The sequence below is a fragment of the Zonotrichia leucophrys genome, chromosome 17, assembly GCF_028769735.1.
Source record: "Zonotrichia leucophrys gambelii isolate GWCS_2022_RI chromosome 17, RI_Zleu_2.0, whole genome shotgun sequence".
NCBI classification, from domain to species: domain Eukaryota; kingdom Metazoa; phylum Chordata; class Aves; order Passeriformes; family Passerellidae; genus Zonotrichia; species Zonotrichia leucophrys.
This window is the reverse complement of record NC_088186.1, coordinates 5,227,363-5,253,175: the sequence shown is the minus strand read 5'-3', so window position 1 is coordinate 5,253,175 and position 25,813 is coordinate 5,227,363. Positions and strand designations below refer to the sequence as shown.

The 25,813-nt window shown below is 56.3% G+C and overlaps 2 protein-coding genes and 1 long non-coding RNA gene across 7 annotated transcripts; 2 read left to right on the top strand and 1 right to left on the bottom strand.

Annotated features, from left to right (window-relative positions):
• The first annotated feature begins 291 nt into the window (after positions 1 to 291).
• On the top strand, positions 292 to 4,796 carry LOC135455067 (uncharacterized). Of its 3 annotated transcripts, none has more exons than XR_010442243.1 (4): positions 292 to 1,214; positions 1,454 to 1,578; positions 3,722 to 3,787; positions 4,224 to 4,796. It is a non-coding gene; the product is annotated as an uncharacterized LOC135455067 (long non-coding RNA). The 3 variants fall into 3 exon arrangements; XR_010442244.1 differs by having other exon boundaries at positions 293 to 1,214; positions 1,484 to 1,578; XR_010442242.1 differs by lacking the exon at positions 1,454 to 1,578 and having other exon boundaries at positions 345 to 1,214.
• A 7,007-nt stretch (positions 4,797 to 11,803) lies between these two features.
• Positions 11,804 to 14,984, top strand: NTMT1 (N-terminal Xaa-Pro-Lys N-methyltransferase 1). Of its 2 annotated transcripts, none has more exons than XM_064727734.1 (5): positions 11,804 to 11,888; positions 12,817 to 12,876; positions 13,637 to 13,833; positions 13,992 to 14,244; positions 14,594 to 14,984. In XM_064727734.1, the coding sequence occupies exons 3-5, from the start codon at positions 13,672 to 13,674 to the stop codon at positions 14,848 to 14,850; spliced, it is 672 nt and encodes a 223-aa protein (XP_064583804.1). In that variant the 5' UTR covers positions 11,804 to 11,888; positions 12,817 to 12,876; positions 13,637 to 13,671; the 3' UTR covers positions 14,851 to 14,984. The 2 variants fall into 2 exon arrangements, with proteins under 2 accessions (XP_064583804.1, XP_064583805.1); XM_064727735.1 differs by lacking the exon at positions 11,804 to 11,888 and adding an exon at positions 11,902 to 12,036.
• Positions 14,985 to 15,732: 748 nt separating this feature from the next.
• Positions 15,733 to 20,884, bottom strand: ASB6 (ankyrin repeat and SOCS box containing 6). 2 transcript variants are annotated; one of them, XM_064727733.1, is made up of 7 exons: positions 20,734 to 20,884; positions 19,619 to 19,805; positions 19,039 to 19,220; positions 18,612 to 18,718; positions 18,210 to 18,318; positions 17,652 to 17,738; positions 15,733 to 17,481 (listed from the first exon to the last, which is right to left on the bottom strand). In XM_064727733.1, the coding sequence occupies exons 2-7, from the start codon at positions 19,729 to 19,731 to the stop codon at positions 16,802 to 16,804; spliced, it is 1,278 nt and encodes a 425-aa protein (XP_064583803.1). In that variant the 5' UTR covers positions 19,732 to 19,805; positions 20,734 to 20,884; the 3' UTR covers positions 15,733 to 16,801. The 2 variants fall into 2 exon arrangements, with proteins under 2 accessions (XP_064583803.1, XP_064583802.1); XM_064727732.1 differs by lacking the exon at positions 20,734 to 20,884 and adding an exon at positions 20,617 to 20,638.
• Between the last annotated feature and the right edge of the window lie 4,929 nt (positions 20,885 to 25,813).

Here is a 25,813-nt window from a genome sequence, read left to right as displayed (position 1 = left end):
GGGAGGGATCACTTCAGGGAGCTGCTTTTTGGGGCAAAATACTGATGGGAAAAAATCCTGTGAACACTCAAACAACCCTGAAGGAGACTCGAGAGCCAGCCTCAAGCCCGTCCCTGCCAGTGACAAGAAACACCTTGATGAACTCTGAGCAAAGGTGAGACTCCAAACAAACCCCTCTGGAAACCAAAGCCCTGATTTGCCCCGGGGCAAAGCGTTTCTCCGGTGACTAAGTTTGGAAGAAAACAGGATTGTTTGAAATGTCCTCTGTTGTTCCTGCCTCCCGCCAGGAATTACAAAAAAGAAAATAAATACCCGATTTTTGTTATTGAAACGTTGAAAGTTCCCCTGGGAAGAGCAGGCAGGGTTTGCCCCAGCCGGGGCTGCTCCAGCTGCAGCCAGAGATGTGCTGAGCCTTCCCAGACAACAAAAGCGCTCTGGCTGCCTGATTTCCCTCTGCCTTATCTCCCTCGGCGATAGCCAGGTTATCGGGAAATGGAAAAGGGCTCAGGACAGCCTGACCCCAATCCCGGGGGACAGGAGATGGTGGCGGGTGCGGGGGCGAAGCTCTGCATGGCCGGGGGCTGTCAGCACTCATGGTCCCATCCTTTCTCTCCCCCTGACACCTTCCTTGCATGAAGTGGGGTGGGCAAAACCTCCGTGGGGAGCGGCTTTGGGGCCGGGTGGGCCCGGGGAGCTCCGGTCCCTCCCGGGGCAGGGCTGGGCTGGGCTGGGCTGGGCGGTGGGAGAGCAGCCCCGGCCCCGCGCTTGTCACCCAGACAAGAGATCAATAACTAATTTCACTGCAGCAGCAGCGCCGGGTTTTTTCCAATAATTGTGAGCCGGCGGTGGGGAATGAGGCTCTCAGCACCGCTCCACACCAGCCTGCACCCGATCAATCGCCACACCGCTGGGGCAGCAGGAAAACTCATTTTTCTCCTTTTCTTCCCTCTCCTCCCTTCTCTCCTTCCCGATCCCACTCCGTTCCCTCCTCCTCCTGCTGTGGCGCTGCCTGAGCTGGGGCTGTGTCCCCATCCCCTCGCTGGGTGGGATGTCAGCTTGGGCTGTCCCCAGCTGGCCCCACACGCTGGGGACAAGGGCTGAGCCTCCTGTGCTGCCTCAGCAGCCCGGAGCACTTCGGTCCCTGCCACCCAGGGGCTGGACCCGGCTCCTTGTGCACAGCACCGGCCCCAGCAGCGTGGGTGAAGGTGGCAGAGGTGAGATTTCTCCTCTCCTTGTGGGATAAGGGGCTCCCAGGGATGCTTTGGCTGCTGTGTTGTGACTTTTGGTGGCCTGTTGGTGCCTTTGTGTGGTCCAAATGTGACTCCTACATTTTATGGTCTTTTTTTCCCCCTGGGTTTTTATTCCCTGAGTGATTGGTCTGTTCCGGGTCAAGGACCTTACTGAGTTTCTCCTGCAACAATCCTTTATCCCTTCTGCTTCTGCAACTCTGCAGTGCCTCAGTTTCCCTCTATATCTATAACAGAGGAGTCTGACGACATCCTTTCCTGCTCCTGCCCTTGCTGTTGTGAGCCACCATGAGCTCCAAGGCAGAAGGTGTTGCTGGTTCCCAGCTCACAGGTATTGTGTGGTTTTGGGGTCCCCAGGATGATGGAGTTCCACAATCCCTGTGAGGTGCAGACAGGGGTGCTGCATGCTCTCCCTGGGACTCAGAGATGCTCAAAGGTGGGGTCTGGAGGCACCTCTGGGTTTCTGCAGCACCTCCAGTGGGTTGTGCATGAGGTGCTTGGGCAGGGCAGGGAGGAAGGCTCAGCTGTGGGTTTGTCACTGCAGCACCTTCTGAGCCCATCCAAGCCCTGTGCACCCCATGAGGGTGGCAGCAGTGCAGCCCCTTGTTCTGTTCCCTTATTTAAGAGCCCTCTCACTGGTTCCCCAGGAGCATCCCCATGAATTAAAGACTGCCTTTGCTGTGGAGCACCGAGAGCTGCCTGCATAATTTCAAAGTTTTATGACTTGCCTTGAAGGCTCCTATTGATTGGGGTCCTCTCTGGCTGATGGAGCTTTTAGTATGGCCTGGACTGGGCAAGCAAGGCTGGAATCTCAGCCTGTCCAGCCTAGCTAAATCACAGCTTAAAACCTCTGTGGCATGAGGAGAGTCTCCATGTGCATGTCCACACCAGAGCTGTTTGCACTTTGAGGGGCTTTTTGGCTTCTCAGGCTCATCCCAAGAGCTGAGACTCCCCATGGGCCATGCCACATCCCACATGGGGTTTAACCTGCAGAATTATTTCCCTGGGTGGGTTTGATGTGGCTTTAGGAGTTGGAGTGAGGGCATCTTGAGGGGTTTCTGTCTTGCTCACTGGAGCAGAGGGATTTGGGGTTTCTGTGCAGCACCCACTGCTGGGTGCAGCAGCAGCTTCCCCCTGGGTCACTCTGTGCTGGCACAGACACACGTGGGGCAGGGAGGAGCTCAGGAGCATCTCTGCACAGCTCCATCTGCCCCGTGGCTTGGAGAGGAGCTGCCACATTCATTTTCAAGCTCTCCCTGCTACAGCTGGAGCCTGTGGGGCTTCAAGGGCCACGGCACAGCCAGGGAGGGCCATGGACCCTCCTTTTGCTGAGAGGGGAGTGGGAGCACCCCCAGCCCAAGCACCCCCACACCTGCCATGCCACCACTCTCTATGGGTACCACACTCAGCTGGGGGCTGGATCACCTCAGAGGTTGGGGCAGAATAGGGCTGGGGAGATGAGTAGGGAAAGTACAAACCCTAGAATGTCTTTAATGGTACAGTATGGGTGGAAGGGGATTTTGTTGCAGTCTGAGGGGATGCCTAGTGGGTTATTTGAGCCTGTTTCGTGGAGGAAGGTGAGATGGACAAGTTTGTCCCCTCCACCCCGTGCACAGAGCTGGGACTGGTGGCCAGGAACCCCCATCCCAGTGGCTGTTTGACCTCAGAGAATGCACAGCAGTTGGTGGTGAGTGTGGCCAACCTATGACTCTGCAGCCACAGAATTGGCTACGCCCACCCTCTCCCAATTTTTGTGTCCTTGGGGGGCTTCTGCTCTCACTCCCTGTTCCCCCCAAGCCCAGGGTGGGCAGTGCATGGCTGGGCTGGAGTCTGGGGCAGCAGGAGGGAGGTGGTGGGAGACCCCCTGGCTCCTTTAAGAACCCACGAGCGGCTCCAGAAAGCGGCTCAAGGTCACAGCGGGAACCTGCGGACTTGGCAGCAGCCAGCGAGGGAGGAGGGATGGAGGGAGGGAGGGAGGGAGGCAGCCCGAGATCAAAATGAAATCACAGCCAGGGAGAGGGGCTGGCTGGCAGCACGGAGCAGGCAGCAGGGAAAGGGGGAGCAGCTGAGCAGGACATGAGGGGAGTCCCACCCATGGGTGTCCCCCGGGATTGCTGCCGCCCCAACCCCAGCACAGAGCTCTGAAGCTTCTCTGTGCCCCCAGCTCAGAGCCCTGGGCCGTCTGCAGCTCCAGCCAATGTGCCCATGGTGATTCAAGCCAAGGAAAGTCCCTTTGTGCCCCCGGAGCCACCCTGGGAGTGCTGGAGTCACTTCCCTCCCGCGGGACTTCCTGGGCTCCACAGGAGGTTTTCCAGCTCCAGGAGGAGCAGGGCAGGAGGAAGCTGCTCCTGGCCGGGTTGTATCCTGCAGCTCATGCCATGGTCCACTCCCAAACTTTTACCTTATTTTCTTTTAAAGCAGCAGCTCCCCGAGTCCTGTGATCACTGCTGAGTCTCTGCCTTCTTTTTGGGCAGGAGAACCTTTGGAACCACCCTCACCAGAGACCACAGTGGACAAAATCAAATCTTTAAAGGCTCAAGGTAGTTAATACGAATTAATTAAAAGCTCACAACATTTTATTTTAAAAAAAATTGCTATTGAAATGAACCTCACAATTCTGGATGCTCACTTGCCCTCTGGGTGAAGTGAAGGCACCAGGGATGAAGATGAACTCTGTTGGAGGGGGGATGCTCACAGCAGGATTAGCACATCCATTCACAGCCCTGGGACCTGATCCTGTCCCAAGGCCACGCAGGGAGCCCCTGGCTGAACCCATTGGGGGTCTGGGGGCTCAGGCAGACCCAGCCCAGGCTGAGCTTGAGCTGTGGCTCCAAAGCTGCTCATTTTGGGGTTGGCTCAGCAATGCCCACTTTTAATTTTCATCAGCAGGATTAATCTGTGGAGTTATTTTCCCTTCCTCCCCCTCCCCTTCCTCTCCTACCCGCTTTATTCAAAGAATTTGATCATTTCTCCCAGGAGCTCGGCACCATTAACATTCACTCCCAACGCGTGTGAGCTGTGCTGCATCCCCAAGTGCTGCTCCTGCTGCCAGCCCTGGTACCCAGCCTGGCCATCAGCTTCTCCTTCCAACAGCCTGGCCTGAGAGAGCCCCTCCACCCCCTAAATCCACACCTGGAGTCCCCTAAATCTACACCTGGAATCCCCCACATCCACACCTGGAATCCCCCACACCCACACCTGGAATCCCACAGCTGGAATCCCCCACATCCACACCTGGCTGCTGTCACAGCACAGCAAAGGAGGATGGCATCCTGAGCTCCAGCTCTGCTCTGCAGATTAAAGCCAAGGGGCTCTGGGAAGAACACCCAAGGCAGAGGAATGGCCAAGAGTTACCGGGTTTGGTGATTTAAGTCAAGCAGATTGGTGACCTGGGGCTTTCCTGGAGTGACAATTTGCAGGCTTGCTTTTCATTAATAACGGTTAACTAACAAATTACTGTTGTTATTATTACTATTATTACTGTTATTATCATTAATGTTATTAAATATTGCAGGCCAGGCTGCCTTCCCTGTGCTTGGCACAGCCTCATCCATCCAGCCTTGGCTCTGAGTGCTCCATAGGTCTGTGTAGATCCATGTGCAATCTATAGAATCTATACAGGAAGGTGTTTGATCTGAGTTTGCTTTCTTTGCTCAGATGAGCTCTGAAGGGGCCCAAGAGCTTGGGAAATTGGGAACAGAGGAAACTGGAGCCTGGTGGGTTTAATGGTTGGCTGGATTGTGGTGGGGAGCACCATGACCTGTGCCCAAACCCAGCTGGGTTTCACCCCTGGGGTTCCCCAAAAGCTTTTCCAGCCCCCATTTCAGGCCCTTTTTTCCTCCACAGGTGCCCCAGCAGCAGCACTAACCCACAGGTGCAGCCACTTGCTTTGCATCCAAAGGGATGCTGATGGGCAGTACCAGTCCCAGGCAGGAAAAAGAAACTTTTGGATGCTGTGAAGGCAGCGGTGGCAGCACCTGCCTGTGTGCAGGCACTGAGCTCACCTGGCCCACCACGATGAACCATTTCCTTCCTGAACACGAGCCCTCCCGGGATGTCCTGCCTGGGAAATGAAATCAGCTCTGAATGGGAAGTGCAACCAAGGCTGGCCCAGCCCAGGAAGAAAAAGGGCAGCAAAAGAAAAACAAATTCAGAAGCTGGAATGGAAAAAACAAAAAAGTTAAATGCTGTGCGTGCTGCTGTCCCTGTCATTCCCCCAGTCCCACAGCCACGGTCGGGAAGGCTGGTTTGTCCCACCAGGGTGGTGCAGAAAGGGTGATTTTTCCTTTAGCAGGATTCCTGCTTCACCACAGTCCTTTTCCTCCAGCCCTGGCTCTGGAGCAGGGAGCAGCTGGGTGCTGAGCCCGCCGCAGCCCAGCCGGGCGAGGGCAAGCAGGCGTGAGCTGAGACGGGGAGCCGAGAGCTTTATTTTTAGTCCTGGTTTAACAAGTATTAATTAATAAGAGTGCAAATGCTAATGCCGAGATGACACAAACTGCGTTGCCTGAAATGAATGTTTGGGGCTTGTCTGTGCCAGGATTTACAGCCGGGTGGGTTCACGGGGGCGAAATCATTGCTCAAACTGCAAGGATAAGCTGAGCCGGCTCCTTCGCACGGCGAGCGGCATCGGCCGTGCCGCAATGGGATGTGCCGGGGGCTCCGGGGCTCGGGGCTGGGTTTGGGGATGGGATCGGGGCTGAGCTCGGGGCTGGCTCCGCAGCAGCGCCTTGTGGTGCCACACCAGCTCGTCCCTGCCTGCCCAAATCTCCCAGCAAGTTTTGCAAAGTGCGGGTTATTTCAGGCTCTGCCCGTCGGAGGTGCAGGGTCGTGCCTCGCAGTGGGATTCTTTCAGCTAGTGAAGACTTCAGTCTTTGGAGAAAAGGATTCTCTTTCCCCTGGTCAAATCCCTCTGTCCTGCTCATTTCCTCCTGCATCTTCTTGCCCTGAGAGCTGGGCTTGGCTGGAGGGCTGGCAGGAGAATGAGGAGGTGAAGAAACAACCCATGGCATAAAGACTTGACGAGTTTTTCCCACCAGCACGAGCATTCTGTCTGGTTTTGTTGGCATCACAGAAATTATGAACTTGAAGCAGCTCCATCACTGTTAAGGCTGTTTTAGGATGATTTTAGGTTTCCAGTGAGGTGCTGTGAGACAGTGATGGTGGCTTGGGGTCCCGTGGGTTGTCCAGCGAGTTAAACCTCTCCAGTGGGGTTGTTGAATCAGAGGGAAGAGCTCAGTCAGGCCAGATCCAGGCCAGGTTTTCCTCTTTCTTTCTCCTCTCAACTGCAGGCAGGAGGGAGCTGCTACCTGCCTGACACAGCTGCTGCTGCTGCTTTGGAAGCCCAGCTGCCTCCAGCGAGCCCTGCTCAGCCAGGATGGCAAGGCAGAGAGCTGGGCAGTGTGGCCAGTGCAAATATAGCATGCACTGGGAGCCAGGGACACTGCTCGGTGCCCACACTGCATCCTCCCCTCTGCATCCTCCCAGGGCACACCTCATCCTCCCCAGAGTGCTCGCTGCATCCCCCAGCAGAGACAGAACCTGGCAGGACCCCCATAGAGGGACTGGATCCCTCAGCCTTGCCATGCCAGGGCTCTCCCTGTCACCTGAGGGGGCTCAGCTGCCATTTTGGGAAAGCCAAGAGGGGCTGAGCTGTTTTTTTTTCTAATGGGCTGGAAGGATACAGCACTGAGAGTGGGCAGGGAGGTGTCACTCACCAGGGTGATGTGGTGGGATTGTGGGGGGCTGCACTGGGCCTCAGCAGTGTCATAAAACCCCTGGTCTGGGGTTTGGGTGGTAGACTGGAGCCACTGTGTGACTGGAGCAGGTTTCTTGGATGCAATGGTTAGATCTTAGAAATTAAAGCAATTTAGCCCAGCCAGCAAACATCCCCATGCCAGGGCTGGGGCTGAGGATGCTCTGGAATCCTCCCAGCCCACAGGGACCCAACCAGGGCCCTGGGGACCACACAAGCCATCCCCACCCATGGCCTCACCAAACTCTCCCATGTCCCTGGGCTGGATGAGGCTGTGGCTGGGTTTCCAGGGAGGGATGCACGGCAGGATGGCATGGCCATGGCCCAGGGCTGGCTCCCCAGACAGCGCTGCCACGCTGCTCCTCAGCAGCTCTGTTCTATCATCGAATTTTAATTTAGTTAGTTGAGTTCTTTAAACAGTGTGAACTTGCTAAGTGCTTTGCATATTTTATACTCATGAGTAACATTTATCAAACAGAAAGTACAATTAATCAAAGAGGGGAGCGTTTGTAACTTGGAGCAGTTTGTATTCTCTCTCTTTTCCTCCCTGCTGTACCTTTCCTCTGTCTCCCTCCTCTTCCTCTTCACTGCTCTGCACTGGCCAGGGAACCAGGACACACATATTCCCTCTCTCCCCCTTTTCTCTCACCAAAACCTGTACACCATACAAACACATTAAAATGTTTTTTTATATTATGTATGTACGTATGTATATTTGTACATCTATGTATCTATATCTCTGTACCTATACATATGTTTATACCTATATCTATCTGCCTATCTGGTATACAAATACATGTGTATATATGAATTATGTATATGGTATGCTGTATATATAATATATGTAGGAATAAATGGTCCATTTACACTATATATATGTATATATACACATATGTACACAGTTATATTCACAATATTATGCACACATTGTATTTATATATATATGTATTGTATTTATATATATGGCATTTATATACACAGTATTTATATATATGGTATTTGTACACGTAGTATTTGTATATATTCACTATAGTATTTATATATATTCACTATACACATTATCTACTAGCTGCAGTTTATAGTCTATCACATCTATTATACTACATATAATAAATACGGGGTTAATATATATATAATAGACATAAATATATAGTACTATATAATATAATATAATAAAATATATAATAAATATAGGAGTTTATATTATGATTATTATATAATGTATAATATGTTATATATTAATATAATAATATATAGTATATATATATATATGTATATATATATATATATATATATATATATAAAATATATATATATACCACTATATAATAAATATGGTGTTTATATTTTGGGCTGCTGGGGGATTCAGCAGTGTTGGTGGTGGTGCTGCAGCCTCCTGACAGGAGCCAGCAGCCAAGGGAGCGAGGTGGGATGGACAGTCCCGGCCCTGAGCTGTGTTGGGTGGACTCCTGGCCAGCAGAAGTGCCTGACCAGCTCCAGACTGTTTGGGGACAGTGGCCAGGGGCTGGTGACAGGGACATCCCCTCTTTGCTGGGCACTTGGGATGAGGTGAAGATCAGGAGCTGCTTCTGGAACAAACACTAAAGGAACAACAACCTCTGTCCCCAAAGCATCTGTGTTCAAGGGCAGAATCTCCCAAACCATGCCAGCTTTTGGCTACAAAGGTCCTTGGGCAAGCCAGGTGAAGCCCCTGCTGGTACCTGGATAAGGCCTGGCATCAGTGCTGGAAGATGAGAGGTGACAAAGGGATCCAGTCTCTGCTGTGTTTCCGAGCGCCTTGGTGGCTCTTGGCAGAGCATGGAGAAGCCCTGACCTAATTTATTCTGACTTCCCAAGCCTTGGCCATGGCACACAGAGCTGGCTGAAGGAGCTGGGCAAACATGGACATGGTTTGAACCATGTTTGGCCAGGGTTGAACCCTGCTGCTGAGGCAGAGCAGAGGAGATGGGAACATCCCCTGTGGTTCCCAGGAAAGCCCCTCAGGGCTCTTCCCTCCTCCCTTGGAGGTTTCAGTGCTCTGTTAATTGCCATCAATGGCAGCAAAAGAGGCAGGAGGTGCCCACCTGGACCTGGGTTAAACTGCACTGAGGGAAGGGCTGTGCTGGCACTGCAGGACCTGCCTTGCAAATCACCTGCAACAACATGTGCCGTCCTGGTCACCTCTTCTCAAAAATGATAGTGCAAAATTAATTAGAATTAATTAATCAGAAAAGGGTAATAAGGGTGATTAGGCACCTGGGGAAAAGGAAAAAAAATATTCCTGAAGAGCAATCGCAGCACCATGATTGCCTTGGAAGGTGGCGAGCGAGTGGGAGCAGGAGGGAGGGTGTGCAGGGAAACAAATGGGCTGGAGAGAGGGGTCTGGGGGTGTTTTCTGTCTCCTCACACAAGGAATCACTGAGTGACAAGACTGAAAACCGTCAGAGGAAAAGCATTTCCCAGCAGCAGTGGCCACGGGGAGGCAGCTGAGCCCAGGAAGGCACGGGCGGCTCTGCGGCGGGGCTGGAGCTGGGGCTGCTGCTGCTGCTGCCGCTCGTTTTTGCAGATTTGGCTTTGCACAAACTGGCCCCAAGCTTGGAGCTGTCTCCAGCAGAGAGTGGGACTCAATGCTGGGACCCTCATCCCCAGCTGGGCTCAGAAACATGGCAAGCTCAGAGACACTCACTTTAGTTTTCCTCTTAATTTTCAGTCACACTCTGTTACCTTAATGAAATTAATAACAATAACAATGTAAAATCAAAGGAAACGTTTGCAAACAAGATCTGCCCCTGAGCTAAGGCAACTCCTGCAGGTTTCATTGTAACCTGAGGGGCCAAAGCAGAGCCCCAGCCCTTGGAGGGCATGGGAGCACAATTCCCTTCCTGCCATCACGAAGGGTTTTGGCAATAGGGGAGGATGGAGGAGGTGGCTGGGGCTTAATGGAAAGAGCCTTCAGGAGCCCCAGTGCAACTCAGTGAAATAAAGCATAAAAGTCCTTTTTGTTGGGGAAGAAGAGGCAGCAAATCCTGCAGGCATCATGGAAGGTACATGGCATGGATGCAGGTGCCCATTGCCTGCTTGAAAACACAGGTGACAACTGGAGCGATGCAATGGCTGCTGGCAGCTCTGGTGAGGGGAAAACTGGTGGGTTTGGGTCATTCAGGTGCCTGTGCATGGGGACACTCACCTCCCTCCATGCACCTCCCAAACACCCCTCCTGCCTGTGGGCAGCAAGGTGCTACCACCCTGTGCTGAGTGTCCCCTCCCTGGTGACAAAGAGCCTTGTTTCCTTAAAACACGAAAACCAAACTGCAAAAAGCAGTGTTTTTGTGTATAGAGATGCTCCTACTGTGTCCCCTGCTCTGCAGTTGACTAAACACACACTCCTGGTGTCAGCACTGAGCCCCAGCTCAGGTCACTGCTGTCCCCAGCACACTCAGGTCCTTTCACAGGGACTCAGGGGACCTGGGGGCCCAAAAACTGTCCCAGGCTGCTGTTTGCTTGCCCAAAGGTGGGGATTTTATTTCTGCATATGTCTCATGGCAAGGAGCTCTATCCCTAAGGCCACATCCTGGTTGTGCCATGGATTTCTGGATGGCCATGGGCTGAGCAGCTCTGTTTTGGGGACAGCAAGGCCTTGTTTGGGCCATTAGGACATTTTGGGAGAGGCAGGTGCTGGGGATGGCCCTGCTCCCCCTGTGCCCATGCAGCTCTGCCCCTCTGGCCACTGCCCTCTGACAGCTTTGGGTGCCTTCAAGCAGATTTTGTCCCTACAGGTTTTGTGAAATTCAGTTTCTGGGGAAGATGAGGGAAGGACTCAGGTCATATTAGACAGCAGAGAATCCACACCAGCCTCCATTCCCCACAGACACAACTGTAGCCAACCCAGTCTTGTCACTGTTACTGTCCCCACAGCAATCCTCTTCCTTGGGCACCCCCAGGCCCCGTTACCCCTGTCCTGCTGGGGTGGGGTGAGACTCCAAAGGGAAAGGTGTGAGCTGTGCTGAGGAGGGGACAGAGCTGTGCTGAGCCCTCAGCCCTGAGCGCCCCGCGCTGGCCCGGCGGGAGCGGGCAGGGGAGGGCACCGGGAGCTGGGGACACCCGGAGCGGAGGGGACAGTGCCCGAACAGGACACCTCTACAGGACGGGGCGTGTGAAGGGCCAGTGCTGGGGGTGTCAGTCGGTATCGGGCAGTGTCGGTACCGGGTGTGTCGGTACCAGGTGTTCGGTGCCGGGTTCTGTGGGTGTCGGGCTCTGTCGATACCGGGTGTTCGGTGCCGGGCTCTGTCGGTGCCGGCTGTATCGTTACCGGTGTTCGGTGCCGGGGCCCGAGCGGGTCCCGCTCCCCCTCAGGACGCTCCGAAGTTCCCGGGGCGCAACGGCGGGACAACAGCGCCCCCTGGCGGCCAGGACGGGACACGGCGGGAGGGAACGGGACGGGACCGGGACAAGGACCGGGACAAGGACAACGGCGGGACAGGACCGGGGCAGGAGCCGGGACGGGGACACGCGGGCAGCCCGGACCATGACACCCCCGCGGCTACTTGTTCTAGTGACTCTGGGTCCCGTCACCCCAGTGCCAGCCGGCCGGGCTCCCGTGGTAACCTGCCCCTCAAGAACCGCGGGATACCACCGGGCTCCCCTTGGGCTGCCCGGTCAGCCCCAGTCCTCCCCCGCCTGTTCCAGTCCGTCCCAGACCGTCGCAGTCCGTCCCGGTCCGTCCCGCCACTGAGCACCCCCGGCCCGCAGCGCCCCCGCGCGGGCAGCAGTGGGAGAGCAGGGCAGGTCCCGTCCGTGATGTCACAGTGACGTCACCGCCACGCCGCCGCCTGGTTGGTCCCCGCGGCCGGCCGTGCCGTGGAGGGGGCAGCGCGCGGCCGCCGCCGGAGGTAACGGGGGGGCCCGGGGGTCGCGGCCCGAGGGAGCGGCGGGAGCGGCGGCACCGGCACCCCCGGCACCCCCGGCACGCCTCTCCAGGGGCCGCGGCCGCGGGGGGGGCCGGGAGGGGCCGGCGGAGCTGCCCGGGCCGGAGCCGGGGTAGGGCTGCCGCCGGCGGCCCGCGGGGTCCGCAGCGCCGCGGGCCCGGAGCGCGGGGGGGGCCCGGCCCCTGTGGGCGGGAGGCGAAAGAGCCGGGCCGGGCCTTGCACCGGGGAACCGCCCCCTTGTACCGCACGGGGCTGCTGTAACCCCCTGGCCCGGGATGGTACCCCCATGGCGGCACAGCCACAGCCCCTCGGCCTGGGGACCCCCGGCCGCTCACCCCCGGCCCTGCCGCTCCCGGCCTGCCCGCGGCCCCGGGGCTCGGGGTGACCCCTCCACGCCGTGTGACCTTCCCCCCACGGCTGCAGCGTCCATGGGGCGAGTCCCGGCGTTCACCTACCCGCACTTCCGCGGGCCCCGGCCGCGTTTCAGGGCTCGGGTTCAGGTTTAGGTTCGGGTTAGGGGGGCTGGGTGCTCTCTGCCTCTGCTGGTAGCCTGAGACACCCTGAAAAATGAGTCAGCGGGGACTCACCAAGCCAAACCCAGGCCTAGGAATGGGGTCACTGCCGGGAGGGTGAGCCTGAGGCCCAGCCCGTGAGATCGGACAGGAGCACTGCTCAAATTGGAGCACAGACAGGAGCACTGAAGGAGAACCCTCCATGCACCCGTGGCTCAGCCTCTGAGCTAAGGGGCAGCAGCAGCTCCTGTCCCCAGCCTCCCTGGGAGTGTGTCTGTGGGGCTGGGGTGTCCCTTACCTATGGTTTCCTGGGGCCTTGGTCACACTTACAGGACTAGAGGGATGATTTGGCACTTAAATCCCATCTTCTCTGCTCCTAGATCACAGCGTAGAGCAGCTCCTGGCACCACTGAGCCAAACTGGATTTCCACCAGTGACCTGTAAGTTGAGATGCCATGTCCCTCTTTCCTGTCCCTAGGCTGTTTGAGGCCACGTGGGGCCACCAAACCTGTCTAAGCTGCCATAGAAAAGGTTTTGTGTCTAATGGGGTATTTGCCAGCAAATTCAAGCCATGAACTCTATATATTTCTTTATTTTGTAAAGGTGTTTGAAGTCCTTGAATTTACCCTTTGGCCACCTTAAATCTAGTTTCTAATCCCCAGCGCAGTTAATCAAATCCATAGTGGTTTGAATTATGAGATGCCTGGGGGGGATTTATAGCTTGTATTGCTGATTATACCTTGACTTTATTATATTGCAAATATCTAACTTATGGTCATGGCTCAGATTTACAATCCTCAGGTAGGTGCTCAGGATAACTTTTAGCAACTCGAGGTGTAATTGGAGGTGACTGATGGCTTGTCGCCACACAAACATGGAATCTGTAAAATATTAAGACAGGAAAATGAGAGGCAGAATAGGTGAAAAGGGTGGGTCAGCCTTAAAATATAATTGTATAATTGCATGTATTGCTGAGCAGGGCTCTGCCATGCCTGTTCTGGCTGAGGCATCTGCCCAGGGAGGGGTTTTGGGCTTGTTGATCTCCAGAAAATACCGGGATTTAGATCTTTGTTCCTTCTTGCTCTCAGCTGAAGGCTTTTGTAGTTTGCAGTAGCCCTGGGGAGGAAAAGGGGTGATAAACAGAGTGGGGTGCTGGCAGAGCTGACTCACTCCTCGCTGGTTTGGGTTCTCCCATGCCAGGGGAGCAGTGAGTCCTGTGTGGGCCCTCGGCCAGCATGACCAGCGAGGTGGTGGAGAACGAGTTTGAGTTTTACTCCAAGGCAGAGAAGTACTGGAAGGATGTGCCCGCCACGGTGGATGGCATGCTGGGGGGCTACGGCCACATCTCCAGCATCGACATCAACAGCTCCAGGAAGTTCCTGCAGAGGTTTCTGCGGGTAGGTGGCACAGTTTGTTGTGTTCCTAAAACCCTCCTCCCAGCGTGGAGCTGGGCTCTTCCTCCTGAATTGCCCCATGGGATCCTCTGTGTGGCTGCCCCGTTTCTCCTCGGTGGCTGCCTCGCAGTGGGGCTCACCCCTCACGGTGGCTGTTGCAGGATGGCCCCAACCGGACGGGGACAACCCGAGCTCTGGACTGCGGGGCTGGCATCGGCCGGATCACCAAGCGGCTGCTGCTGCCCCTCTTCAAGACAGTGGACATGGTGGATGTGACAGAGGACTTCCTCACCAAGGCCAAGAGCTACCTGGGCGAGGAGGGCAGGCGGGTGCGCAACTACTTCTGCTGCGGCCTCCAGGACTTCAGCCCTGAGCCCAACTCCTACGATGTCATCTGGATCCAGTGGGTCATCGGTGAGGGTCACTGCTTGTGGGGCCTTTCCAGCCTGTCCCTTTCTCTTGAGGGACAGGTGTCCTATGCACTGGGGAGAGCAGCCTGAGGTCTGCCTGGATGGGTGGGGGCCTGGGGTGGGCAGCTGTCCCCCAGCCCATGGAGGGGCCCTGCAGTTTTTACCCCAAGCCCTCAGAGGCCAGAGCAGAGGAGTGGGTTGGATGGAGTTGAGTAGTGAGACACAAGCTGGACATCCCCAAGCTAAAGCTTTCCCTGCAGATGTCTCAAGTATTTGGTTCTGGAGGGATCCCAAATGCAGCTTCTGTGTTTCCTCCCCTTGGTCACCCTGTAACCCCTGCTCTGCCCCTCCAGGACATCTCACGGACAACCACCTCTCCGACTTCCTGAAGCGCTGCCGTGCCGGCCTGCGGCCCAACGGCATCGTGGTCATCAAGGACAACATGGCCCAGGAGGGTGTGATCATGGACGATGTGGACAGCAGCGTCTGCAGGGACCTGGACGTGGTCCATAAGATCATCCGCAGAGCTGGGCTGCACCTCCTGGCTGAGGAGCGCCAGGAGAACTTTCCTGATGAGATCTACCACGTGTACACCTTTGCCATGAGATGAGGGCAGCGGGAGAAGGTCTCTCCCGTGTCGTGACTGCCCTTCCAGGGGCCGGTGACAAGGACGGGACTTTGTCTTCCAAGTTGCTGCTGTTTGTGAAAAGAGGTGTTTGCCAAATACATTTTCCTGCTGTTGCACTTCTGCACGTGAGGTCTGTCGGGTGCATGTTGGCTCTATGCCACCCTCAGGGGCTCTGGTCAGGAGCAGGAGGGTCTCCAGTGCATGAGGTGACCCATGGGCAGCTGCAGGTTGCTGACTGCAGTGCACAGGCCCCTGCTCATGAACAGGAGCTTGGGGCACCTTTGGCATGGACTGGGCTCCGTTCCTTGCATGGGGGTTTGATCCTTTCCTGCTGCTCAGCAATGAGCTGGGTAAGGCAAAGGGGAGCAGCCTCAGCTCTGTCCCTGTGGTGGTGTGGGGAGGCAACACCAGGTTCTGGGGCTTTGAAGGGGCCTCACCTTTAAACCCCTGAGCAGGTCTCTTACCTGGGCAGCAAAAAGGGAGGGAGGTGTGTGTGACCCTGAGTCCCTCACATCCTCCTGCAGGGATGGGAGTATCCCAGACAAAGCCCTGCATCCCTGGGAGTGCACTGGGGTGGTCTGAGCTGCTCCCAGACCCATCCAGCCTGTCACCTCCAGCTCCATTGCTGTGACACTGTGCTCCCCCAGCACCCCACACCTTCACCTGGCTTTGAACATCCCCATCTCCTCTTTGGCCATGTTCCCTTCATGTACCAAGTCTGGCCTCTGGCCCAAGGTGGCCAACACTGGCACAGCAGCGTGCCAGGAGTGAGCCCAGGTGCAGAGCTGGCTGCAGCTCGACCCTCCAGCCATCCCCCCATTCCTGTCCTTCCCCCACCTCTCCTAAGGAAAAACAAGCCCCTGCTGTTATTATAGAAGGCCTCGTTTAATAGTTCAGTTCCCATTCCAGACAGCAGTGCAGAATTTGATCACATTACTGGGTTTTTTAAGCACCAGTTCATCAGGACACACAGTTCCAGTTCCAAATGCCAGTGAATCCCAGATCCACCTGGTAAAACTGTCTTTAACCATAATGGATTTTTCCTCTTCATCTACTGCATCCATCCCCCATGAAAAACAGTACAAACCAACAAAACTGTGTGGGGCTCAGCTCTGTGGCCAGCCTTTGGCATGTCACAAGGAAGCAGGTGCCTGGAAAGGGGAGCCAGGCAGCTGTGGCAGGGCTGGAACCTGAGCCCTCCAAGTGCAGCAATTCCTTCTGGGAAGGAGGCACTGGAGAGTAAGAACCTGGGAGTGGTCACCAAGGGAAAGAGCCAAGGAATGGGGAAGGAGGCACAAGGCACTCAGCTGCTGACTGCCTGTTCCTCATCCTTGCACAGAGATGTTAGGAAACATCCCTTTGTGTGTTTTGCAGCCCAGTAACCCTGAGATGTCCTTGGTGGAGGTTTCTCTGTGCCAGAATGGGGAGCAGAAGCTCAGTCAGCCCCATTTCACTCCCATCCCCAGGGTCAGAAGCCCACACTGAGCAAGGAAGGCATCCACACCCACAGGATGATGCTGGACCTGCTTCCACCACCAGGACCAGAGGCAGGAAAGCCAGAACATCTCTTCCCAGCACCCTGAGGCATCTCTCAGCTCCACTGGACACCTAAGGCACTGCATCACCCACCCATGGCAGGGCTGGGAGAGGGGACAGGCTGCCTGTCCAGTCAAGCCCCAAGCCTTTGCTCAATCTCCCTCCAAACCAGCCCCAGTATCCAGCTCCCCATGCCCAGGAGCTCTGCCTGCCTCCCCATGACGTGCCCCAGAGCAACGAGACCTTCACAAACCCAGGTGTGATGTTGTGCCCAGAAAAACACCCCCAGAATGCCACAGAGAGGGACTCCATGGGCAGCACCTCTCGCTGCAGAGAAAACTGTCTCAGAGCAGAGCTGTGGTGGCTGTGGAGGGAGCACACAGAGGCACTGCCAGGCTCACAGGTCCTCGTGGCCAGCAGCAGTGTGGTCAATGAGCAGGTACCACTTGAGCCTGTCTGGGAGAGGCAGAGCTTTGATTTTGTCACCCACAGGCCACGGTTTGAGGCGCTGCCGGATGAACACCCTGCACAGGTGTTTCAGTGCCTGCGGCGAGCCCTCCATCTGCTTCAGAGAGCAGAACAGAGTCTGGACCTTCTCCCCGTGGAACCTACAGCTGCTGGTGTTGACCTCAAAATTGCTGGGCAGCTGGATGGCTTGTGAACTGGCCATCATGAGCTCCAGCAGAGTCTGAGCCTTCTGCATGAGGTCTGAGGTAAAGGTTTCATCGTTGAAGCGGCTGAGGTGCCAGCAGAGGTGCTCAAAGGTGATGTGGAAGCCGGACCAGCAGGAGGGACCGTGCAGGGAGCAGTTGTAGGCAGCACCTGACTCCAGCAAGAAGCGCAGCAGGGGGAAGTAGTCTTTGAAGCTTTTCAAGCAGAAGTGTGTGAGGGACTCAGAGGCTGGGCACTGGCTGGGGTTGGCACCGTGGGCCAGCAGCAGCTGCGTGACGCGGAAGCAGAAGCGCTCGATGTCCTCGGCCTCCTCCTCGGTGTAGCTGTACGCCATCTCTCCCAGCAGGTAGATGACATAGGTGAAGACAGTGTCACCATCTCTGGTGGCAGCCCTGACATCTGCGCCTGCAGGAAGGGACAGAGAGTGTAACTGACACTGCAGAGCGTGAGGCCAGGCCAGCACCAGCTCCAGCACCCCTGGGCTTTACTCTGACTCCACAAAGGAGTCAGGAGGGCAGTGCCTGGTGCTGCACAAAGAATCAGCCAGCCCAGAAAGGGGAAGAGGTTTTCTTTACCTCCTTCCAGCAGGAGACGGATGCTGTCGGTGTTGTGGATCTGGCCACTGTCACTGCTGGCCAGGGCATGCAGCAGTGCTGTCTTCCCTGCAATGGAGCAATCAGTCAGTCATAGGACAACAGGGTGACACCCCAAAAGGCAGGAAGGAAAACAATCCACCCCACCCACCAGACAGCCAAACGCAGGGAGTGACAACCCTTCTTCTGGCAGAGGCTTCCACTGTCCCCATGATGGTGCCCAGCTGTGGGCACAGTCACAGGCACACATGCAGGGCTGGTAGGTACATGTGCCATGGCAGAGTGAGTTTTAGAGCAAGTGGGCACCAGAGGACGACAGAGGCACAGCCCCACCCCACCTCCCCTGCACTGCACAGAGCTGGGTTCAGCCCTTTTCACACAGCCAGCACACCAGGGGAAACCCCGAGTGCAGGGAGGTTCTGCCAGCTTCCTCCCAACTCCCAAACCCGACTGAGAGCAGGGAGCAGGTGCAGCAGCCAATGTCCCCAGCCCTGTGCCCTGCCCACCCTCAGCTGGGGGAGCTGGGTGGGGTGCACAGACCGTTCTTGTCAGCAGCGTTGACGTCGGCCCCCAGCTGCAGCAGCCGCCGCAGGCACGGCAACCGCTCGGGCTCCTCGCTGGCCAGGTCCAGGGGACTGCTCTCATGGATCTGCACAACAGATAAAAACTGTTAAAAAACACTGGCACATCCTGAAGACTGTAAGTGTCTGCAGGGAGTCGCTGCTGGGGCTTTATCTTGGCCAAGAGTCTCTCCAGCGTCCCCCCACACTGCTCCAAGGCAGGGGCTCAGCTCAGCCTGCCCTGCCTCAGCAGCAGAGCAGGGACAGCGGGCACAGGGATGTGCCAAGGGGAGCAGCACAGGGAGGAGGGGAGCAGGAGGGCTGTCCCTCCCTCACAGCAGAGCAGCTCAGGCTGGGGGCTCAGCCAGCAGCGGGGCCGTACCCGGTCCCTGCGGTTGATGTCGGCGCCGTGCTGCACCAGGAGCTCCACCACGTCCGGCTGGTTGCGCAGCACCGCCATGTGCAGGGGCGTGTAGTACGTCACTGGGTCTGAGGAGGAAAACAGTCTGAGAGAACAAAAAGGCCCCAGAGCCTGCCAAGAGTGGAAGGGGACAGCTGGGGAGGGCCCTGGGAGCACAGTGATGCCTGGACCCTGGGTCCTGCTGCTCCAATGGCTCCATCCTGCCAAAAGCCCTGGAGTCCCTGGTGTCCCTCAGTCCATCCAAGGCACACCCACACTGCTCCAGCAAGGAGCAGGAGTGTCTGAGCTGGTAGCACTTCCTCTTTCCACCCCAGCTGTTCCCCCCCTCCCCAGGCAGCTTCTGATCTGCTGGTTCCTCCTGGCCCAGCCCCCTTCCCAGCAGCCTCACCTTCAAAGCTGAGGTCAGCACCAAATTCCAGGAGGATTTCTGCAGCTGGGACGAGCCCCAGCTCGGTGACCTTCAGCAGGGCATAGCTCACACCTTCCTGATAAAACGGGGAGTGGGTCTCCCTCTCCAGGACTCTTCTCACAGCTGAGAGCTGGCTGTTGTCACTGTCCAGGCAGGCAGAGCTTGAGACACACAAAAACCCAGCAGTTACTCAGTGACCATAGCTCAGGTGTGCAAGGGTCAAAGTGGCACCAGGGACGAAGGAAAATCCCTGGTCTTCCCTCTGGTCCTGTAGCCAGTGGGTCTGTGATCCACTGGCTGTGGGGTTACACAGCACCCTCAGGGCCTCAGCTGAGCCCCAGTTTAGGCTTTGTTGCCAGGGGTCAGTCAGAAAGGGCCTTTCCTGGGGAGCCCCCATAGCTCCTGTGTTTACCCTGCTCCACCTCCCTGTTCCCAAAGAACAGAGGGTCTGTGGGATGAGCTGCTCCCCACTGAGGGCTGTCCAAGCCAATGTTGCCCAACCTCCCTGAGCTCCAACCACCCCCCAAAACACCCCGGGGTGTTCAGCCCCCTGTGTTACCTCTCCAGAGAGCTCTGCCCTTCGGTGTCAGGCGTGGCCAGCAGCCCCAGGAGCTCATCCACCAGGGGCTGGTACTCCAGGACGATCCTGCGGAAGCCGTGCAAGAAAGGCATCGTGCCCTGCCCGTGCACCCCCTCCCGGGGGCCTGCAGCACAGCACCGCTGTCCTCCCGAGGGGCTTCTTCCTCCTTTCAAAACAAACAAGGCTTTCAGCAGGTCTGAACGTACGAAAAAACACAGCCTCCCCCTCCTTATATAAAAGCAGCCCAACCCAGTGCAGGGATCTCCTCCCACACACCGATCTGGTGTCTCCAAATTATCTCCTGCACACAGAGCTGCACACTGCGGTTATCTGGGCACAGCCAGGACGGGCACAAAGCCCCAGGGCCAGGAGCTCTCTTTTTGTGTGTCCCAAGCCCTGCCTGCCTGGACAATGCCAGGAGCCCCACAGGCTGGGGATGCTCCAGTGCCCCGGGGGTCTGGCACCAGTAAAGCAATGCCTGGATTCTATGGGAGAGGGGCTGGAGCCACCCCAGGGACACCGAGCCCACAGACCCCTCTAAATCTCCCTGCATCTACGGGGAGCAAAGGCCAGGAGCCTCCAGACCCCTGCAGGAGGAAAAACGAGATAACGAACACCCCTGCCTAAAGATCTCCAAAACATACATCTTCCTTTCCTTATCGTTCTTTACTTAAGTTAAACAGTACAATTAAAATAAGCTAATAAATAATAAGGCTAATTTGTTTTTTCTGTTCGTTTTACAATGCTTTAAAGTCGGAATATTTTTGTTATTATGAGCATGTGGGTGTAAATAAATAAATAAATAAGGGTATGCACCACTCCTGGCAGGTTGAGTGGGCTGCATCCATACATTTTTAGATGCACTAAACAAACTCATCACACCTTTCTCTGAGGGGACAGATCAGGCTATAGCGGGGGGGAAAAAAACCCCAAACGAGTCCATAAACCTCGGTTCATTTTCACAAATAAACGCTCACAAATTGCAGTGCAAGCCCCGCCGGCGGCCCCGAGCTCCCCGAGCAGCGCGGGCAGGGCAGGGAGGCCCCCGCACCGCCCTCCCCTCACGGCTCAGCCCCGGCCCCGCCGCCCCTCACCTGCCCGGGCACCGCCACCGGAACCGGAATGGGAACCGCGACCCGCCGGGGGCGGGGCCTCACGGGGGGTGTGGTCTCGGCATGAGGGTGTGGCCAAACGAGGCGTGGCCGAATCGGTGGGTGTGGTCTCGATGTGAGGGTGTGGCCATATGGGGCGTGGCCTAACATGAGAGCGTGGTCTCACCAGAAGGCACGGCCTCATAAAGCGGCACAGCGTGTGGGTGTGGCCTCTATGGGTGTGGCCTCTATGGGGCGTGGCCTTGGCGGGCGCGGCCAGCAGGGGGCAGCACGTGGCCGCGCGCGGGAGGGGGGAACCCCCCATGGTGTCCCCCCCTCTGTCCCCCCCGGAGCGTCCCCTCTCTCACGGGTGTGACACCCCGAGTATCCCCTGCCCCGGTGTCCTCCCCCCTCCCAGGTGTCTCTTCCTGCCCCGACTGTCCCCTCCCCGCCATGTGTTCCCCCCATGTGTCCCCCCCTGGGTGTCCCCCTTTTCCCCGCTGTCCCCCAGTCCCTCTGCAGGACCCGCCCATGCCGGGTGGCTTTGCCGGGAGCTGGCACCCAGCGGCTGCCGCCTCCCCGGGGCTCGGGGTGACTCCGGTGCCGCTGCCCGGACCCTCCCCTGCTGGAAGAGCTACCAGGGGAAACATTAGCCCGGGATTTATTGGTGCTATTATCATAATCATCATTATTTTTATTATTATTCTGGCGGGATCCGCCAGCGCGGGGAGCTCTGGAGAGCGGCAATAACTGAAGCCGCCTTGGGTTTCCTATTTACGTATTTATTTTATTCCGGTGGAGCGCTTCCAGATTCCAGCAGGCAGCCGTGGCCCCGGGGCAGAGGGGGCGAGGAAGCCGCGCCGGCTGGGCATTTTTCTGACATTCTGTCACGGTCCCCCCTGTTTCCCACCCTTCCTTTCCCCACACAAATTGGGGTGCCAACATGGGGGACCCCGGTGCTTGCAGCCCCTGGACCCCAAGCCCACCTTCAGGGCTCTTTGTAGGGTGGCTGGTGGCCCCGGTGCCACCGGGACTTGGTGCTGGGCGGTGGCACCTCGATGGGCAGCTGGCCTGGGTGGGTTTGGGGGTGCCATCCCCGTGTTTGCCTGAGTAGGGGTGGGAATATCCCCGTCCAGCCCTGGGCAGGGAGCAGAGGGGCTGAGCAGCAAGGAGGAGTGAGGGACAGTGGGGATTTGTCCCTGTGCATAGAGGGCTCAGCTGGCTTCAAACCTGAGCAGTGGGGCTGCAGGGACCCCCCTTTGGGTGGGCTGGGCAGCTGAGACCCTCACTCCAGTCCTAGGTAAAGCCAGACCTCGGCCCCTCTGCATTCCCAGTAAAGCCCAAACCCTCCATAGTCCAAGAAAACCCTGGAGCCCCCACAATTGCAGTGGCAGCAGCAGACACAAACCCCATCCCTGTCTGTGTGGCACTGGTGGGGTGACCCTGCAGGTCCTGCCCTCCACAGACACCATTTGGGGAGAAATCACTGCTCCTTTCCTGCTGTTGGCTGGGAAAGGAGAGCTGACCAGGCAGGGTCACCCCAGTGCCACCTGTGACCCCAGCCATGCTGTCCCTGAGGATGAGAGGGGACACTGGGCTGCCCCAAAGTGCCATGCCAACCCAAATGTGCCTTTTCAGGAGCCCCTCAGAGGCTTTGCCCCCACCCTGGTCACCCCCAGCTTGAAAGGAGGCTTTGGTGGGACCAAACCTGGCTCCAAACCATCCCTGGAAGGTGACAAACCAGGAGAGCCACGGGCTGAGCCCTTCCCCTTGCCACCAGTGAGCCCATGCAGGTGGGATTCCTCCCCTGCCATGAGCACAGCACAGGACACAGACCCCAGGGAGGGGTCCCCAGCCCCACATTTCCTGGGAGCAGAGGTTTTGCAAGCAGGGCCATGGCTGGATGGGGGGTTGGAGTGCCTGGCTGGGGTAACAGCACCAGGCTGGGGTGTTGGAGTACAATAACAGCACCAGGCTGGGGTATTTGAATTCCTGGCTGGGGTAATAACACCAGGATGGGGTATTTGGGTGCCTGGCTGGGGTAACAGCCCTGGGCTGGGGTATTTGAATTCCTGGCTGGGGTAACAGCCCCGGGCTCTGCCCCTTCCTCCCCGTGGCCCTGGCGGGGCGGGCTCGGAAGAATGCAGAGTTGGCCATCCATCCATCAGGGAGACACAGCAACAGCCAGCCGAAGAAAGAGGGGCATTTTAGGAGGAAAGCCAGGGAAATTTGATCATTAAGAAATCCTCCTGGCTGTCTGGGGGAATTTAATTAAATTGCTGGAAAGGGCTGTAAGCACATCTGGATCCAATATGTGCCGCTTTGATTTTTTTCTTTCTTTCTTTCTCTTTTTTTTTTTTCCTTTTTTTTTTTTTTTTTTAGTTCACTCTTTTCCCATCTCGCTGTTGAAGGAGGGGGGGAATAAAAGGGAAATAGCAGAGCCACGGAGTATTGGTTCATCTGGGACTGACTGGGATTCCTGGCAGGGAAAGAAAGAGAGGGAGAGAAAGAAAGAGCAGAAGAGAGGCAGAAAGAGAGGGAATGAGAAAGCTGGGAGAAAAATCCTCACCAAGGGGCTGGCTGGGGTGTTTTACAATGCCACCACAGAGACAGGGAGCTGGGAGGCAGCGGGGGGAGTTGTGAGGGCTGCAGGGGAGAGGAGGAGGAGGAGGAGGAGAGGAGCCAGCACAGGCCATGCTGTACTTTTGGGGTCTGGCAGGGATGGAGGGAGAAAGAGGAGCTGCTCAGTAAATCCAGAAATACCATTCCTGCTGGGAAAGGCAGGGCTGGGCATGGGGGACTCCTCCAGCAACTGCCCCAGGCTGTCACCCCTGTGGGTGGCACTGCCCTGGGGGTGCAGGGGGTGCTCTGATCCCCAGCCCGCGCAGGACACGGGCCTGGGCACCCACCCATACCCAGAGCTCATTTCTGGTCCTGGCCTGGCACTGCCAAGCCCCCACAGTCCCCTCTGAGCATCCTCCAGTGCAGCAGCTCCACAGCCAGAAAATCCTTCAGCTGTGGATGAGCCAGCCCAGCCTCTCTGCCACAGGGCAGGATTTTGGGAATGTTAGGAGGGAACAGCTGGGTGCCACAAGGAGCAGCACCATCCCATCCCATCCCATCCCATCCCATCCCATCCCATCCCATCCCATCCCATCCCATCCCATCCCAGGCAGTGCTCCAAGGAGGCTGCACTGCCCCAGCCCATGGTTTTGGGGTGAGCAGGGGCTGGCAGAGCACATCCAGCTCCAGGCCATGCTGAGCACCATGGAAGGACAAAGTGTGGGCACAGCATGAGAGAAATATCAGGAAACCCCTAGGAAAACACAAAGTGAGATTACAAAAAAAAAATATATATAATATTTAAAATATTTTTCTTTTGAGAGGAAGATGAAAGACTGGCAAACAGAAACTCATCCATGCCAAGGGCTGCAAACCCCTGAGGAGCCCAGCAGTTCTGGCCCAGCAAAGCCAGACTCAGAGCTCACACCCAGCTCAGCAAAACCCAGCTGCTGGTGCCAGGCAAAGCAAAAAGCAAACCTGCTCAGCTTTGTCCCTGCACCACCCACTTTGTTTTGCCCAAGAACCACCTTGCCAGCTTCGAATTCCATTTTAAAACACAATTTTACCAAAAAAATAAATTAGGAGAGCTTGCACAAGCGGGTTAGGAAACACCAGGGATGTGTGTTTCAAACAACCAGGTCTTGCTTGGGATGCCTCGTGTGGCTGGTGGTGTTAAAAAAAACGATGCTGGGAAAAAAAAAAAGGGCAAATCCTACAGCTAAAAAGGAAATTGCATTAATACAGATTGTTTTATTTAAAAAAAGCAAACCCTGACCTCTACTTCAAAAAAGTCATTAGACATTCTCCTTCTGAAAGGCCGACCGGGGATATTACTGAAAGGCCAGTTAATTTCTCAATGACTTACTGTTCTTGCTCTGCTCATGGAAATGTGTAAAGAGTTGGAGGGTAATTTAAGGCACCCTGCAGAAAGGTGTGTAAATCTTTGCATGTCTAAAGAAACTTTACCAGACCGCTAGGACTGGGAAAAAAAGAAAATGCTTGCCCTCCTTTTTTTTTTCTTTTTTTTTTTTTTTTTTTTTTTTTTTTTAACTTTCCTTTGGAACTCTGATCCCCTTTGATCATAAAAAAGGTCATATTTCAACCAAAAAAATATCAGCAATCACAGGGCCCGAGGAAGTGCGAACCCAAGGGGGTTTCACCGACGATTATTCCTCCCATTTAATTATTTAATGCCACAGACTGAGGGAAAGCTGTCTCCCCTGGAAAAGCCAGACAGTTCAAGAATAAGGTCTGGCCCTAAACAAGGAGGAGGAGGAGGAAGAGGGTTATAAATGGGAATGGGGCTGCTCCTTGTGGCAGCCCCATCCTGCCCTTGCCCCTCCATGGGCCAGGAGCAGCCACCCCCAAAATAATCACAGCAAGCTGTTGTCAGCCCTGGAGCCAAGAGGGGAGTCTGGGGCACCCCAAGGATGGGGGTCCCCACTGCCCTGGCACAGCCAGTGCCCACTGCTGAAGGGTCACCGCCAAGGCTGATCCTGGGGCAGATTTTCCTGGATTTGGAGTCATCCCCATCCTGGGGAGGGTCTGTGCCTGTGATCATGGTGGAGAAAAGCAGGATGGAGTGAGGAAAAGGTGGCACCAGAGTGTGGTGGTGCCAGGGGTGATGCAGCAATGCCCTCCCTGAGAGCAGGGAGCAGCCAGGAGGGCTGCTGGCAATTTATTTGTGTTCTAAAATACACACGGAGTGCAGGAGTGCGGTGGGCACGGGGGGACAGGGGACACCACGGAGAGCCAAAACTCCCATCCTTGGGAGCATCCCTCAGGGAAACAGGAGCAGGGGCAGTGTGACAGTGTGACAGTGTGACAGCAGCCCGAGATTTACACAGCCTAGGAGGGGACAGAGCCCGACACCGCGGCTGGCTCCCGGAGCGCCCTTAGGGCCACAAACCGGACCGACAGAACCAACAAAATGACCCAACCACAACAAAAAGGGGGAAGGGAGGTTGGGCTGGCTTGTTTGCACACTGGAGGAGCCCCCTGCAGAGCCGCAGAGAGCCAA